Source organism: Schistocerca cancellata, chromosome 10 (genome assembly GCF_023864275.1).
Source record: "Schistocerca cancellata isolate TAMUIC-IGC-003103 chromosome 10, iqSchCanc2.1, whole genome shotgun sequence".
Taxonomy (NCBI): domain Eukaryota; kingdom Metazoa; phylum Arthropoda; class Insecta; order Orthoptera; family Acrididae; genus Schistocerca; species Schistocerca cancellata.
In genome coordinates, this window is record NC_064635.1 from 64,414,511 (window position 1) to 64,430,759 (window position 16,249).

Here is a 16,249-nt window from a genome sequence, read left to right on the forward strand (position 1 = left end):
ATAAAAACCACTCTACATGAGTTGGATTGGGAAGTCATTGCACACCCACCTTATTCACCTGATTTTGCGCCCTCAGATTTGTACCTTTTCCGCTCTCTACTGAACAACCTTCATGGAATTTCTCCTTTCCGGATGAAAATGCGCTCCGAACATGACTCGACAAGCTTTTCGTCTCAAAACCACGTTATTTCTACTGTCGCGGAATCGAAAAGTTACCCCAGCGTTGACAGACTGTTGTAAATAGTGAAGGAGAATATATTATTGATGACTTCAGTCTCTGTCGAGAGCATCTGTTGTGTTTATTAAACTTACGGAAAAAAGTTACGGACTTATGCACCAACACAATATTTGATTTATGTTGGCTTACCTTCAACAGTCTGGCAGCTAGCAATCTCTAAAATATCTGATGTAACAGAAAGGCCACGAAACCAGAACTTTGGAAGAAATATGCTGCGCAGCATTTCAGACGCACGCGTGTTTCGTAATGTTGTGTCCAGTTGTGCAAGTCCCTAATACGCATGATGCCTATTTGTTGATAAGCATCATACCAGAGTGTCGTGCTCACCACCGGATTTTTCCTTTGTAGTCCTCGTGATGTCATTTGAGCTTGTATTTCGCTCGCCTTATCTTCTAATTACGATATATGCGCTTCTAGAGATAAGGACAGCAGTCACCGACTGGGTTTTCAAGTACTTCTGCCGGTAGTATAAACAGCAGTATCACTGTGCGCGGAAGACAGTCCGTAACCATTTTGCCTCTTCCACTGGTCTGCCAGCAACTCAAGGCAACAGCGAGATGGCCAGCAAACTGCAGTACATCACTTTCTACAATGGCCAGAAGATGCCCATTGTAGGCCTGGGTACTTGGCAGGTATGTTACATTACGAAGATTCGCATACGTATTGACCAACGCACATTGTTTGCTACATTCTCAGTGAGTCTGTTGATCTTCCTCAAATATTTTTCCCTATCTAAACAAAAAGACATAAACAAGAGTTTGATATGAACGAACAGGGTGATTCACGACGAATGTCATATAACTTGTGAGGTGATTCTACATGCGAAAATAAACCGAAATAGTCCTATGAACATGTATCCCATTTTCGATCGTTATGGAACTGGGGCGCTGTGGTGGACGGAGCGGTGGTGGAACGGGTGATGGATCCATCCTGCAAGAGGTCTTCAGAAAGTCTCCCACCCATATGAATGTACCCGTTAATGCGTTGGAATGCGAGCAAAAACGTCGGTAAAATGAGCGACAAGTTCTTCATGTGTGTCCACGGTCGTAGCGTACACATCCCCCTTTAATCAGCCCCATAAGCAGACGTCTAATGAGGTTAGGTTGGGTGACCTGGCAGGACAGTTAATGGGTCGACCGTGGCTAATCTGCCGTTTAGGAAATGCGTTATTTATACTGGGACACTTGTCTGGTACGGCGAATGAGTGCTCCATCATGTGGCAAGTATATCTGCCGTTGTTGCTCCAATGTTACATCTTCAAAAAGTGCAGGTAGTTCTTCTATCAGAAAACATACAAATCCTGCCATTTGGCAGGAACGCCAGGTCATCCGTCTTACCACCCCAGGTGCTCACTGAGAACTTAACTTGGAGTCTTGTTTCCCTAGTGTCATGTGCGTTTTCCATCGCCCAGGTATGAGAATTGCACATGTTTATGATACCATACACCTCCCGCCATTTGGCAGGAACGCCAAGTCATCAATCTCACCACACCAGATGTCTGCTGAGAACATAACTTGGAGTCTTGTTTCCCTAGTGTCATGTGCGTTCTCCATCGCCCACGTATGAGACTTGCACATGTTTATGATACCATTGCGTGTAAATGTAGCCTCATGTGTAAATAAAGTGTATTGCACTATGTCTTTGTGTACAGCCCACCATTCACAAAATTGTTGTCAGCTTAGTGGGTCACTGGATGCAGATGTTGCTCGGGCTGCTCATGGAATGGGTACAAGCCCTCAGAACGTAACGTATGCCACATCCATGTTTGTGGCATATCGAACTCATGGCTAATGTGCCACGTATTGGTGGTGTGACTCCACTATATCATTGTGATAATGTCTTCCGTTTCCTCAGCTAACTGGACACCCTCATGTTCTGATGTTATGTGTACACTGACAAGGTAACCTCCCCATCGCACCCCCCTCAGATTTAGTTGTAAGTCGGCACAGTGGATAGGCCTTGAACAACTGAACACAGATCAATCAAGAAAACAGGAAGAAGTTGTGTAGAACTATAAAAAAATAAGCAAAATATACAAACTGAGTAGTCCACGCAAACATATGGAACATCAAGGACAATGTAAGTTCGGGAGTGCCGTGGTCCCGTGGTTAGCGTGAGCAGCGGCGGAACGAGAGGTCCTTGGTTCAAATCTCCCCCCGAGCAAATAATTTTTCTTTATTTTGGCAAAGTTATGATCTGTCCATTCGTTCATTGACGTCTCTGTTCACTGTAATAAGTTTAGTGTCTGTGTTTTGCGACCGCACCGCAAAACCGTGCGATTAGTAGACGAAAGGACGTGCCTCTCCAATGGGAACCGAAAACATTTGACCGCAACGTCATACGTCAACCGATCCCTCCACAGGAAAACGCGTCTGATATATTTTATACGACACTGGTGACGGCATGTGCGACACATGACAGGAATATGTTGTCGACCCACCTAACTTGTACACTTGGCGAATGGGTAAAAAGATTCTTCTACCTTGCCCGATTTAGGTTTTCTTGTGGATGTGATAATTACTCCCAAAAAAGTGATGAAAACATAAGAGTTTGTCACATAAACTGCAACTCATGAATCCAAAAGTCTCACAGTCGCACACTTTTCCCTGTGCTCTGTCAAAACATATGTTTTTAACGTTTTCAAATTTTTCCCTGTGTAGGCCGTCAAATCCTGCATATTTCCAAGCAAATCTGAACATGTCCTGGAATTTTGGAGAGCGAAGTTGATTATGTGTGAGTGCCTAAACTTTGATAATTGTCTGAAAATAAAAAATTAATCTTTTTGCTCGAAGGAAGACTTGAACCAGAGACCTCTCGCCCCGCAGCTGCTCACGCTAACCACGGGACCACGGCACTCCTTAGTTCTGGCTATCCTTGATTTTGCGTATCTTGCGCTTGGACTACTCAGTTTGTACATTTTGCTTATTTTTTTAATAGTTCCACACAACTTCTTCCTGTTTTCTCGATTGATCTGTGTTCAGTTTTTCAAGGTCTATCCACTGTGGCAACTTATAACTAAATCTGAGGGGTGTGTGATGGGGAGGTTCCCTTGTGAGTAGTGTTCAGCAACTCTGGGAAATATCTTGGCACAGGGGGTTCGTCAATCAAGGAAACATCTCCCATATTATGTCAGAGCCGCATGGTCACCGATATTACATTGCCAGTGCACAATTAGCATGTCTGCATATTCTGCATGGGTATGTGTGTGGTATGCTGGTATTCATGGGCGCAATGGACTTGTTTGATTAAACAACACTCAAGCACAACATGCACACAGCCTCACAACTGCCCTCTGATTCAACACACATTGCACACTGGGTTTACTTGCAGCTGTTGCCTCGATGCAGTATCACAGTCCTCCATCGGTTGGAAAATCCCCACACCTCATGTAGGATCGATCATCAATCTGTCCTACCATTATAGTATCCACCATAGCGCCTACACAGCATTTCGGTAAGTAATATTTAAGATTTGGCGGTCTGTGTTGTTTCTTCCATTTAAGGGGCTCCGGAAAGGCTCAAAATCATGAAAAGTTCAATTTTTACTTTTTTGCGTTTTCTGAATTTGGAGACTATTACCTTTTAATAGATATATAATTAATTCAATTCCGAAGACTACAACTATTTTTAAATTTTTTTTGAAATTTGTTCTACATGGGCGTGACCCACTGTGGCGCTGTTAAACTGCTGTCAAATGGTGTTATTATTAACGTCCGTGTTCATCAGGTACATTTTAGTGATGTGAGATAAAGTATGTGTTGTGGCTAACCTGTGATGGTTCAATATATATCGCTGGTGTGATTGTCGATTGTTTCATGTTTATTTACTCTGTCGTTATCTCGAAAATATTCGTAATTAATTCTGTTTCTTGAGTCTCTGTTTTGTTGAAGTATAATAATGAGTAAAAGTAAAGTTATTAGAAATCCTCTGAAGGCTTTTAAGAAAAGGAGAAATGTTGTAAAGCCAAAGGTATGTGTTATTACTGTAAATAATAACATTCTAACATGGTACGAGCGATGCTTGCTTTAGACAAGGAACGCCTTCGGGCTGCAGACAGGGCTGTAAAGAGTCTAGAAATACAAGCAAGAGTAAACAGGAGGAGGAACAAGAGGAAGCTGGAGGAGGAGTTTGCAGAGGATGAAGATAATCCATCCTATGGACCTGGAATGCACTAAAAAGTTAATCCAATCTTTGTCGCTCGATTCCCAAAACTTTTATTTTCTCATACTAATTACATGTTTTCTAAGGATCTTCCAAACATATTTGTTTCAAACTTTCAATAAATGTTACACAGTACCTTCTGCATAATTTAACACAGCCTTTTTCCAAAAAACTGTATATTTTTGAATATATAAATAAAAAATTGCAAAAAAATGTTGTGAATTTTCATTACAATTGAAAAAAAATCATCTTTAATAACTGAACTAAAATTTTGTAAAATCCCTGTGTTATGTTGTAGCCCATATTCCAATAAATAATCTGTAAAAAGTTCAACTTCCTACCTCAAATACTTTGTGAGGAAAGATGTAATTTATAAGCGTTATTTTAACATTGCAAGTATAGGGCGTTCCGGAGCCCCTTAACCAGTGTCCGCTTTCATCATGCGTAACCAAGGTCAGAAATCCTTAAACTTATGTACCTCTGAGAAATCTACAAGGCATTCTCCACATGTCTCTCATTATGTGCCAACTTGAAAGAAACATCGATCTACTGGTAAGAAAAACAAACATCAATTGATTTAGTTCTCAATTTATGGTATGTCTTTGGTGAGACAGTATGTTTAATACTGTAATGGAGTGCCAATTTTTGTACATGTTGACTGCTATAAGATACATGAGACAAAAGACACGCATGTGTGGGACAGATATGTATGGGCCTTCCGCCAGAGGTTAGAGTCCTCCCGCAGGCATGGGTGTATATGTTGTTCTTAGCATAAGTTGTTTTAAGTAGTATGTAAGTCTAAGGACCGATGACCTCAGCAGTTTGGTCCCTTAGGAGTTCAAAAACACGGATATGTATGATGGATTAGTGTGCTGTTTAGGTTGGTCAGTACCTCCGAATACATTCGGCAAGATCAAGCCAATAACGCTTACTTTCCCCTGAGCAGCAGGTCAGGTGTTGAAGTGTGGGTGCATGAACGCAAAACTGTTGGACTAACCTGACAGGAGCAGACCACTAACTGGTGCAGTAACAACCATGCAGAAAACAGCCAAGTAGAACATTATGTAACGTGTTTGCGCGAAAACTGTTTGACGCAGAGGAAAACAACCAGAACACTGATGTGTGCACATATTAAGGTACCACATACAAAAATAAATGTTTTTATACCCGTTACAGCCTGTATATGCGCGCAGTTGGACAGGAGCGCAGTATCTGTGAAACTGAAGAGGTGTCTTGGAAGGAGTCCCAGATGGTCCAGTCTTACATGCTTTTCTATTATTCCAAAATACTATCCAATTCGTGTTCATTTTTGTCCTTCTGCAAATATCACTATAATGTGTAATTACAAGTCATGTAGCTTTAAGGTTTTTTTCCTAAAATATTACGTTTTAACTAGAATCTTTCTCTCAAAGTTGCCTTTCTTGCAGCTGCTGTTGAGCTGCTATAACATGCAAGTTGTTCCAGATAATGACTGTCGAAAGGAGATCCTAAAAATGGTTCAAATGGCTCAGAGCACTATGGGACTTAACATCTGAGGACATCAGTCCCCTAGAACTTAGAAATACTTAAATCTAACTAAACTAATGACATCACATACATCCATGCCCGAGGCAGGATTCGAACCTGCGACCGTAGCAGCAGCGTGGTTCCAGACTGAAGCGCCTAGAACCGCTCGGCCACACCGGCCGGCAAAGGAGATTGTAGAAACAGAGTTTTAATATCTGTAACATATGACTGGTAAATGAATATTTTTGCAGTACGACACCTTGTGCGGCAGTGTTTCATGATAAGTAACTGCATGCTGCAGTGACAAGTGCTTATATAGGCGTTGCCGACCGCAGCGCCGTATTTTGCCTGTTCTTCTGGCTTTTTACATATCTCTGTATTTGAATACGCATGCCCATACCAGTTTGTTTGGTGCTTCAGTGTACAAGGAGGCCAATGAAACATATTTTATTCGAAAGGTACTTTGCCAAAGATGTGCACAAAGAAAAAAATCTTGTGTGTAAATAGGCGCTGAGAGTGGGAAAAGGAAGTAACACACAGTCGTCTGTGATGTGATCACGGCAGAGTATGGCACTGTCTCTCGTTAGTGGCTGGTTGTCGAAAGTGGATTCTTACTTTTGATTTAAGAGTCTCCTGACTAGTTTGATGCAGCCCTCCACAACTTCCTCTCCTATGCCAACTTCTTCATCTCAGAGTAGCACTTGCATTCAATGTCCTTAATTATGTTGGATGTATTCCAATTCCTGCCCCTGCCGCCCTGCTTTTACAAGGCCCTCCAAATCCTCTAATGCCATGTGTTCCGCCTTGCCTTCTGTATCCACCTTCTTTCCCCCACACGACTCCTGTATGACTTTTTCCCCTTCCCCCACCTCCTCCTTTTACTCCAACATCTCCGCATTCTTAACACTGTCCACAAAAAAATGGTTCAAATGGCTCTGAGCACTATGGGATTCAACATCTACATCTACATCTACATCCATACTCCGCAAGCCACCTGACGGTGTGTGGCGGACGGTACCCTGGGTACCTCTATCGCTTCTCCCTTCTATTCCAGTCTCGTATTGTTCGTGGAAAGAAGGATTGTCGGTATGCCTCTGTGTGGGCTCTAATCTCTCTGATTTTATCCTCATGGTCTCTTCGCGAGATATACCTAGGAGGGAGCAATATACTGCTTGACTCTTCGGTGAAGGTATGTTCTCGAAACTTTGACAAAAGCCCGTACCGAGCTACTGAGCGTCTCTCCTGCAGAGTCTTCCACTGGAGTTTATCTATCATCTCCGTAACGCTTTCGCGATTACTAAATGATCCTGTAACGAAGCGCGCTGCTCTCCGTTGGATCTTCTCTATGTCTTGTATCAACCCTATCTGGTACGGATCCCACACTGCTGAGCAGTATTCAAGCAGTGGGCGAACAAGCGTACTGTAGCCTACTTCTTTTGTTTTCGGATTGCATTTCCTTAGGATTCTTCCAATGAATCTCAGTCTGGCATCTGCTTTACCGACAATCAACATTATATGATCATTCCATTTTAAATCACTCCTAATGCGTACTCCCAGATAATTTATGGTATTAACTGCTTCCATTTGCTGACCTGCTATTTTGTAGCTAAATGATAAAGGATCTATCTTTCTGTGTATTCGCAGCACATTACACTTGTCTACATTGAGATTCAGTTGCCATTCCCTGCACCATGCGTCAATTCGCTGCAGATCCTCCTGCATTTCAGTACAATTTTCCATTGTTACAACCTCTCGATACACCACAGCATCATCTGCAAAAAGCCTCAGTGAACTTCCGATGTCATCCACCAGGTCATTTATGTATATTGTGAATAGCAACGGTCCTATGACACTCCCCTGCGGCACACCTGAAATTACTCTTACTTCGGAAGACTTCTCTCCATTGAGAATAACATGCTGCGTCCTGTTATCTAGGAACTCCTCAATCCAATCACACAATTGGTCTGATAGTCCATATGCTCTTACTTTGTTCAATAAACGACTGTGGGGAACTGTATCGAACGCCTTGCGGAAGTCAAGAAACACGGCATCTACCTGTGAACCCGTGTCTATGGCCCTCTGAGTCTCGTGGACGAATAGCGCGAGCTGGGTTTCACATGACCGTCTTTTTCGAAACCCATGCTGATTCCTACAGAGTAGATTTCTAGTCTCCAGAAAAGTCATTATACTCGAACACAATACGTGTTCCAAAATTCTACAACTGATCGACGTTAGAGATATAGGTCTATAGTTCTGCACATCTGTTCGACGTCCCTTCTTGAAAACGGGGATGACCTGTGCCCTTTTCCAATCCTTTGGAACGCTACGCTCTTCTAGAGACCTACGGTACACCGCTGCAAGAAGGGGGGCAAGTTCCTTCGCGTACTCTGTGTAAAATTGAACTGGTATCCCATCAGGCCCAGAGGCCTTTCCTCTTTTGAGCGATTTTAATTGTTTCTCTATCCCTCTGTCGTCTATTTCGATATCTGTGGTCATCAGTCCCCTAGAACTTAGAACTACTTAAACCTAACTAACCTAAGGACATCACACACATCCATGCCCGAGGCAGGATTCGAACCTGTGACCGTGGCGGTCACGCGGTTCCAGACTGACGCGCCTAGAACCGCACGGCCACAACGGCCAGCTAACGCTGTCCACAGGCTTGATCCCCTCCACCCCCTGGTTTCCTCCTTCCTCTCCACTCCTCGCCCGTTTCCGCACCTCTAACGCTGTATCCCTCCCTCTATCCACCTCCACATCCACTATCTCCTTCATCAGGGCGTTTTCCAGCGCCTTTCCCTCCTGGATGTTGAACTTTGCCGTGACATCTACCCTTCCTTCCAACTGTAACCTGGCCTTCTTCCCTCCCCTCCCCAGAGCCCCCCTTTTCCTCTCCCCTCCTTTTCCCAGAGCGGATTTTCCTCCTTGCCCCCCCCCCCCCTGAGTCCCTGCACCCCCTCCTCAAGCCCCTCCCACGTCCTTCCCTCCCCAGCCCTCTACGACACTCCCCTGCCCGTCTTCCCCCCTCTCCACCCATCCCTCCCTTCTTCTCTTCTTCCCTTCTTCCCTTCTTCCTCATCTCCATGCCCCTGGCTGATCCTGTGTTTGCTTATCGCCTTCAGTGAGCTACGTCAGTATTGTGCTGTTCTCCTGTGTGTCCAGAGCCATGATTTTAACTGTGTGCTGAACTTGTACATAGTGTTACTGTCAGTGACCTTTATGTGCTACGCCGTCCATCGCTACTTTTATGCTCCAGCCGTACTTCGCCTTGTGTTCTTTTAATTGTCCCAGTGTGAGGTTTTTTTTGTGTACAATACTTTTATCAGGTTTTTAACTCCATTTTACAGTCGCCCCCTTTTTGTCTGTTCTCTTCCATTATTTTCCCCCTTTTTATGTTTATGTACACCATATTTCTCCTTTGTAATTTTAAATGTCTTCTATTGTTTAATTAATGTCTTTCGGCTGAAGAGCAGCGCATATGCTGCTACCAGCCTGCCCCGGGTGGGGAATTGAAGTACAATAAAGAAGAATAGAATCCAGTCCCTGCCTTTCTCTACAGTTTTTACCATCTACAGCTCCCTCAAACAACATTCACATTTTTCCTTAATGCCTTAACATGTTTCCTTCGTTTTTGTCAGTTTTTCCATATGTTCCATTGCTCACCGATTCTGTAGAGAAAATCGTCATTCCCTGTCTTATCACTCACTTCCAACATCCTTCTGTAGCACGACATCTCAAACGGTTGTGTTCTCTTACGAAGAATCCCAAGATTCACAACAGAATGTTATGTTCCAAGCACAAATTCTTACAAATTTGTTCTTCAAATTAATTCCTACTAGATACGCCTGTGGGCGAAATTAAACCAGTTACGTTTATAAAGCAACGAGATTCAACGTTTGGTTTTACATAATTAACTGGAATTTATACATATTCAGATTCTTAGTTCATACCTGCCATAAAAATATAGCTGTGAACGATTATGCGTACAAGTCATTGGACCTGATCTATCATAAAAAATGTCGTGTATCTTAAAGTGATGTATTCCGCGTAAAGAAATCTGAAATTTTAGCCTCAGAACTGACTGTACCAAATGCTGCACTGTAGCTACGAATATTACTGGATTTATTCTTTGATTTCTCCTTAATTGTTCGATCGTCTGAACTGTGTCCTTGATACAGTGCGTTGAAAAATATTTTTTGTACTAACGGTGGTAAATTAATTTTCTCCTGTGACAACACAGTGAGAATACCGTTGTATCTCGTGTAGTAACCTCTGGTGCAATATGCTACACATTACAAAATCTGCTCTGTAAATTCATCAAACTGTAATTATAGCTCTCAGAATTGTTGGAATTACGTTCAGTTCACATTAAATGTATCTTTTAAAACACGAAGCGAGGCCGCACAGTGGCTAGCACTCTGGACTCGCATTTGGAAGGACCACAGGTGAAATCCAAGTCTGGCTATCTAGATTTCGGTTTCCCGTGACTTCCATAAATCGCTCCAGGCCCGACTTCCTTCCCCCATCCTTGAAACAATCAGAGGTTGTGCTCCATCTCTAATGACCTCGATGTCGATGGGAAATTAATCTTCCTTCCCCGTTTCAAAACCGCAATGGAATGACATTATCAATGTCCAAGTTTTTCCCATTACTTTGTCTGCGTATTATCATCGACCTAGCAGTTGTCGCTTAGTGGCTGCTCTGTGTGCGTGTGTCACTGCAAATGAACCACGTAAACATGAACATCCCTAGAACGCGATTTCACGGAATATTGTTACTTTCGTGTGTCATTGTTACTGTAACAGCTGATGGTTACGCGGGGCAGAAGTTGGTAACACTTAAATTTTCGACGTTCAAGTGTTGGAGATTTTAATGGATGACGAGCGTATCTTCACAGTTATAAATATCAAGACGTTTGCTTCCTTTTACGACTCTCAGCGGCTACGTACACACGTGATTTATTCTTTGTGCACATCTGTTGCAAAGTACCTTTCAAATTATGTATGTTTCATATGCCTCCTTGTATACTTGAAATTAAAAATCGGTGCTTCAGTTTTAGTGTTCACGTATTAATATTATGATGTTTCATGGTAGAAGATTTCTTTCACAGTGTAGCGCCCTCTTTGACTGCGCTAGTCAGCATTATAAGTCCATCTTGTTTTATCCTGAATATGTTACTCTGCTTCCAAAATAGCAGAATTCCTTAACGTAGTCTACTTCGTAGTCTCCAGTACTGATGGTAACTTTATCGCTAATTTCATTTCATCTGCACCTCATTATTTTCGTCACTGTTATCAGTTTACTTTCAGTCAGTATTCTGTAGTCATTAGACTGTTCATTGCATTCAGCAGCTCCTGTAATTCTTCCCCACATTCACTGAGGACAACAGTGCCACCAGTGAATCTTGTCATTGCCGTTGTTTCACCACAAATTTCAATCCCGTTATTTAACATATCTTTTGTTTCTGTCATTGCTTCTTTGAGGTGTAGATTTAACAGAAGCGGTGAAAGACTGTGTATTCCTGTCTTGCACCCCTTCTTATCTGCTCACTTCGTTCTTTGTCTTCCATTCTTATTGTTCCCTTTAAGTTCTTGTAGATATTATGTACTACACATCTTTCCTCTGAGAATTTCTAACACCTTCCACTATTTCACATAGTCGAAGACTATTTCTAGACATTGTTAGTGGAAGTATATCAGTACAGTGCTCATTAGGTAATTATTATAAGACAGTAGTTCCACAGTTTTTGAACTACACTCCTGGAAATTGAAATAAGAACACCGTGAATTCATTGTCCCAGAAAGGGGAAACTTTATTGATGATGATGATGATGATGTTTGGTTTGTGGGGCGCTCAACTGCGTGGTTATCAGCGCCCGTACAATTACCCAATCTTTGCTCAGTCCAATTTCGCCACTTTCCTGGATGAGGATGAAATGATGAGGACAACACAAACACCCAGTCATCTCGAGGCAGGTGAAAATCCCTGACCCCGCCGGGAATCGAACCCGGGACCCCGTGCTCGGGAAGTGAGAACGCTACCGCGAGACCACGAGCGGCGGACGGGAAACTTTATTGACACATTCCTGGGGTCAGATACATCACATGATCACACTGACAGAACCACAGGCACATAGACACAGGCAACAGAGCATGCACAATGTCGGCACTAGTACAGTGTATATCCACCTTTCGCAGCAATGCAGGCTGCTATTCTCCCATGGAGACGATCGTAGAGATGCTGGATGTAGTCCTGTGGAACGGCTTGCCATGCCATTTCCACCTGGCGCCTCAGTTGGACCAGCGTTCGTGCTGGACGTGCAGACCGCGTGAGACGACGCTTCATCCAGTCCCAAACATTCTCAATGGGGGACAGATCCGGAGATCTTGCTGGCCAGGGTAGTTGACTTACACCTTCTAGAGCACGTTGGGTGGCACGGGATACATGCGGACGTGCATTGTTCTGTTGGAACAGCAAGTTCCCTTGCCGGTCTAGGAATGGTAGAACGATGGGTTCGATGACGGTTTGGATGTACCGTGCACTATTCAGTGTCCCCTCGACGATCACCAGTGGTGTACGGCCAGTGTAGGAGATCGCTCCCCACACCATGATGCCGGGTGTTGGCCCTGTGTGCCTCGGACGTATGCAGTCCTGATTGTGGCGCTCACCTGCACGGCGCCAAACACGCATACGACCATCATTGGCACCAAGGCAGAAGCGACTCTCTTCGCTGAAGACGACACGTCTCCATTCGTCCCTCCATTCACGCCTGTCGCGACACCACTGGAGGCGGGCTGCACGGTATTGGGGCGTGAGCGGAAGACGGCCTAACGGTGTGCGGGACCGTAGCCCAGCTTCATGGAGACGGTTGCGAATGGTCCTCGCCGATACCCCAGGAGCAACAGTGTCCCTAATTTGCTGGGAAGTGGCGGTGCGGTCCCCTACGGCACTGCGTAGGATCCTACGGTCTTGGCGTGCATCCGTGCGTCGCTGCGGTCCGGTCCCAGGTCGACGGGCACGTGCACCTTCCGCCGACCACTGGCGACAACATCGATGTGCTGTGGAGACCTCACGCCCCACGTGTTGAGCAATTCGGCGGTACGTCCACCCGGCCTCCCGCATGCCCACTATACGCCCTCGCTCAAAGTCCGTCAACTGCACATACGGTTCACGTCCACGCTGTCGCGGCATGCTACCAGTGTTAAAGACTGCGATGGAGCTCCGTATGCCACGGCAAACTGGCTGACACTGACGGCGGCGGTGCACAAATGCTGCGCAGCTAGCGCCATTCGACGGCCAACACCGCGGTTCCTGGTGTGTCCGCTGTGCCGTGCGTGTGATCATTGCTTGTACAGCCCTCTCGCAGTGTCCGGAGCAAGTATGGTGGGCCTGACACACCGGTGTCAATGTGTTCTTTTTTCCATTTCCAGGAGTGTATTATGTACTACACATCTTTCCTCTGAGAATTTCTAACACCTTCCACTATTTCACATGGCCGAAGACTATTTCTAGACATTGTTAGTGGAAGTATATCAGTACAGTGCTCATCAGGTAATTATTATAAGACAGTAGTTCCACAGTTTTTGAACTATTACCGTTTCCTTAACAGCTACTCGTACTTTGTCTCAAGCATACATCTAAAGAATGTTCACAAAAAATAATTTTTCAAAACAGTACTCGGTTATTTAGAGTTTGATTGAAGAAACAAAATTATGATTATTTTGTGGAATAGTAGAACTACCTGTCAATTTAGTACACAAAGGATGTGTCACTATATGAGCCAATTTCTGATGACTGGTACTCTAAATAAATCGTTTCTTGCATATGCATGCAATATGGTAAAAAAAAATAATGAAGAGCCAAAGAAACAGCTACACATCCCTAATATTGTGTAGCCCCCCGCGAGCGGGCAGAAGTGCCGCAACACGACGTGACACGGACCCGACTGATGTCTGTAGCAGTGCAGAAGGGAACTGACACCAAGCATCCTGCAGGGCTGTCCATACATCCGCAAGACTACGAGGAGGAACAGATCTCTTCTGAACAACACGTTGCACGGCATCCCAGATATTTTCAGTAATGTTCATGTCCGGGAAGTTTGGTGGCCAGCGAAAGTGTTTAAACTCGAAAGAGTGTTCTCGGAGCCACTCTGTAGCAGTTCTGGGCGTGTGGGCTGTAGCATTGTCCTGCCGGAATGTCCCAAGTCCGTCGGAATGCACAATGGACACGAATGGATGCAGGTGATCAGACAGGACACTTACGTACGTGTCACCTGTCAGAGTCGTATCCAGACGTATCAGGGGTCTCATATCACTCCAACTGCACACGCTCCACACCATTACAGAGCCTCCACCAACTTAAAAAGTCCCTTGCTGACATGCGGGGTCCGTGGATTCATGAGGTTGTCTCCATACCCGTAAACGTCCATCTGCTTGATACAGCTTGAAAAGAGACTCGTCCGACCAGGCAACGTGTTTTCGATCGTCAACAGTCCAATGTCGTTGTTGAGTGACCCAGGCGAGGCATAAAGCTTTGTGTCGTGCAGTCATCAAGGGTACACGAGTGGGCCCTGATGACTGCACGACACAAAGCCCATGTCGATGATGTTTCGTTGAGTGGTTCGCACGCTGACACTCGTTGATTGCCCAGCATTGAAATCTGCAACAATTTGCGGAAGGGTTGCACTTCTGTCACGTTGAATGATTCTCTTCAATCGTCGTTGGTCCGGTTCTTCCAGAATCTATTTCCATCCGCAGTGATGTCAGAGATTTGAGGTTTTACAGGATTCCTGATATTCACGGTACACTCGCAAAATGGTCGTACGGGAAAATCTCCACTTCATAGCTACCTTGGAGGTGCTGTGTCCAATCGCTCGTGCGCCGACTACAACACCACGTACAAACTCACTTAAATCTTGATGACCTGCTACTGTAGCAGCAGTATGCGATCTAAGAACTGCACCAGGCACTTGTCGTCTTATACAAGGTGCGGCCAAACTTTCAGGAAACATTCCTCACACACAAAGAAAGAAAATATTTTGTAAGGACATGTGTCCGGAAACGCTTACTTTCCATGTTAGAGCTCATTTTATTACTTCTCTTCAAATCACATTAATCATGAAATGGAAACACACAGCAGCAGAACGTACCAGCGTTTCAAACACTTTGTTATAGGAAATGTTCAAAATGTCCTCCGTTAGCGAGGATACATGCGTCCACCCTCCGTCGCATGGAATCCCTGATGCGCTGATGCAGCCCTGGAGAACGGCGTATTGTATCACAGCCGTCCACAATACGAGCACGAAGAGTCTCTACATTTGGTACCGGGGTTGCGTAGACAAGAGTTTTCAAATGCCCCCATAAATGAAAGTCAAGAGGGTTGAGGTCAGGAGAGCGTGGAGGCCATGGAATTGGTCCGCCTCTACCAATCCATCGGTCACCGAATCTGTTGTTGAGAAGCGTACGAACACTTCGACTGAAATGTGCAGGAGCTCCATCGTGCATGAACCACATGTTGTGTCGTATTTGTAAAGGCACATGTTCTAGCAGCACAGGTAGAGTATCCCGTATGAAATCATGATAATGTGCTCCATTGATCGTAGGTGGAAGAACATGGGGCCCGATCAAGACATCACCAACAATGCCTGCCCAAACGTTCACAGAAAATCTGTGTTGATGACGTAACTTGTTCTGCCGTAGCACTCTCCATACAGTGACATGGTCAACGTTACCTTGTACAGCAGCAGCTTCTCTGACGCTGGCATTAGGGTTAACGTCAACTGCACGAAGAATTGCCTCGTCCATTGCAGGGGTCCTCTTCGTTCTAGGTCTTCCCTAGTCGCGAGTTATAGGCTGGAATGTTCCGTGCTCTCAAAGACGCCGATCATTGCTTCGAACGTCTTCCTGTCGGGACACCTTCGTTCTGGAAATCTGTCTCGATACAAACGTACCGCGCCACGGCTATTGTGCCGTGCTAATCCGTACATCAAATGGTTATCTGCCAACTCCGCATTTGTAAACATTGCACTGACTGCAAAACCACGTTCGTGATAAACACTAACCTGCTGATGCTACGTACTGATGTGCTTGATGCTAGTACTGTAGAGCAAGGAGTCGCATGTCAACACAAGCACCGAAGTCAACATTACCTTCCTTCAATTGGGCCAACTGGCGGTGAATCGAGGAAGTACAGTACATACTGACGAAACTAAAATGAGCTTTAACATGGAAATTAAGCGTTTCCGGACACATCTTTTTTTTATTTGTGTGTGAGGAATGTTTCCTGAAAGTTTGGCCGTACCTTTTTGTAACACCTTGTATAGGCGTTTCCGACCCCATCGCCGTAT

The 16,249-nt window shown here is 44.6% G+C and overlaps 1 protein-coding gene across 1 annotated transcript in view; it reads left to right on the top strand.

The window, feature by feature from the left end:
- The first annotated feature begins 739 nt into the window (after window positions 1–739).
- LOC126106634 (1,5-anhydro-D-fructose reductase-like) overlaps window positions 740–16,249 on the top strand; it is a 62,503-nt gene continuing 46,993 nt past the window's right edge. The window contains exon 1 of the mRNA XM_049912989.1: window positions 740–870. Coding sequence (XP_049768946.1) covers window positions 796–870 — 75 coding nt within the window. The 5' untranslated portion in view covers window positions 740–795. The remainder of the gene's footprint in view (window positions 871–16,249) is intronic.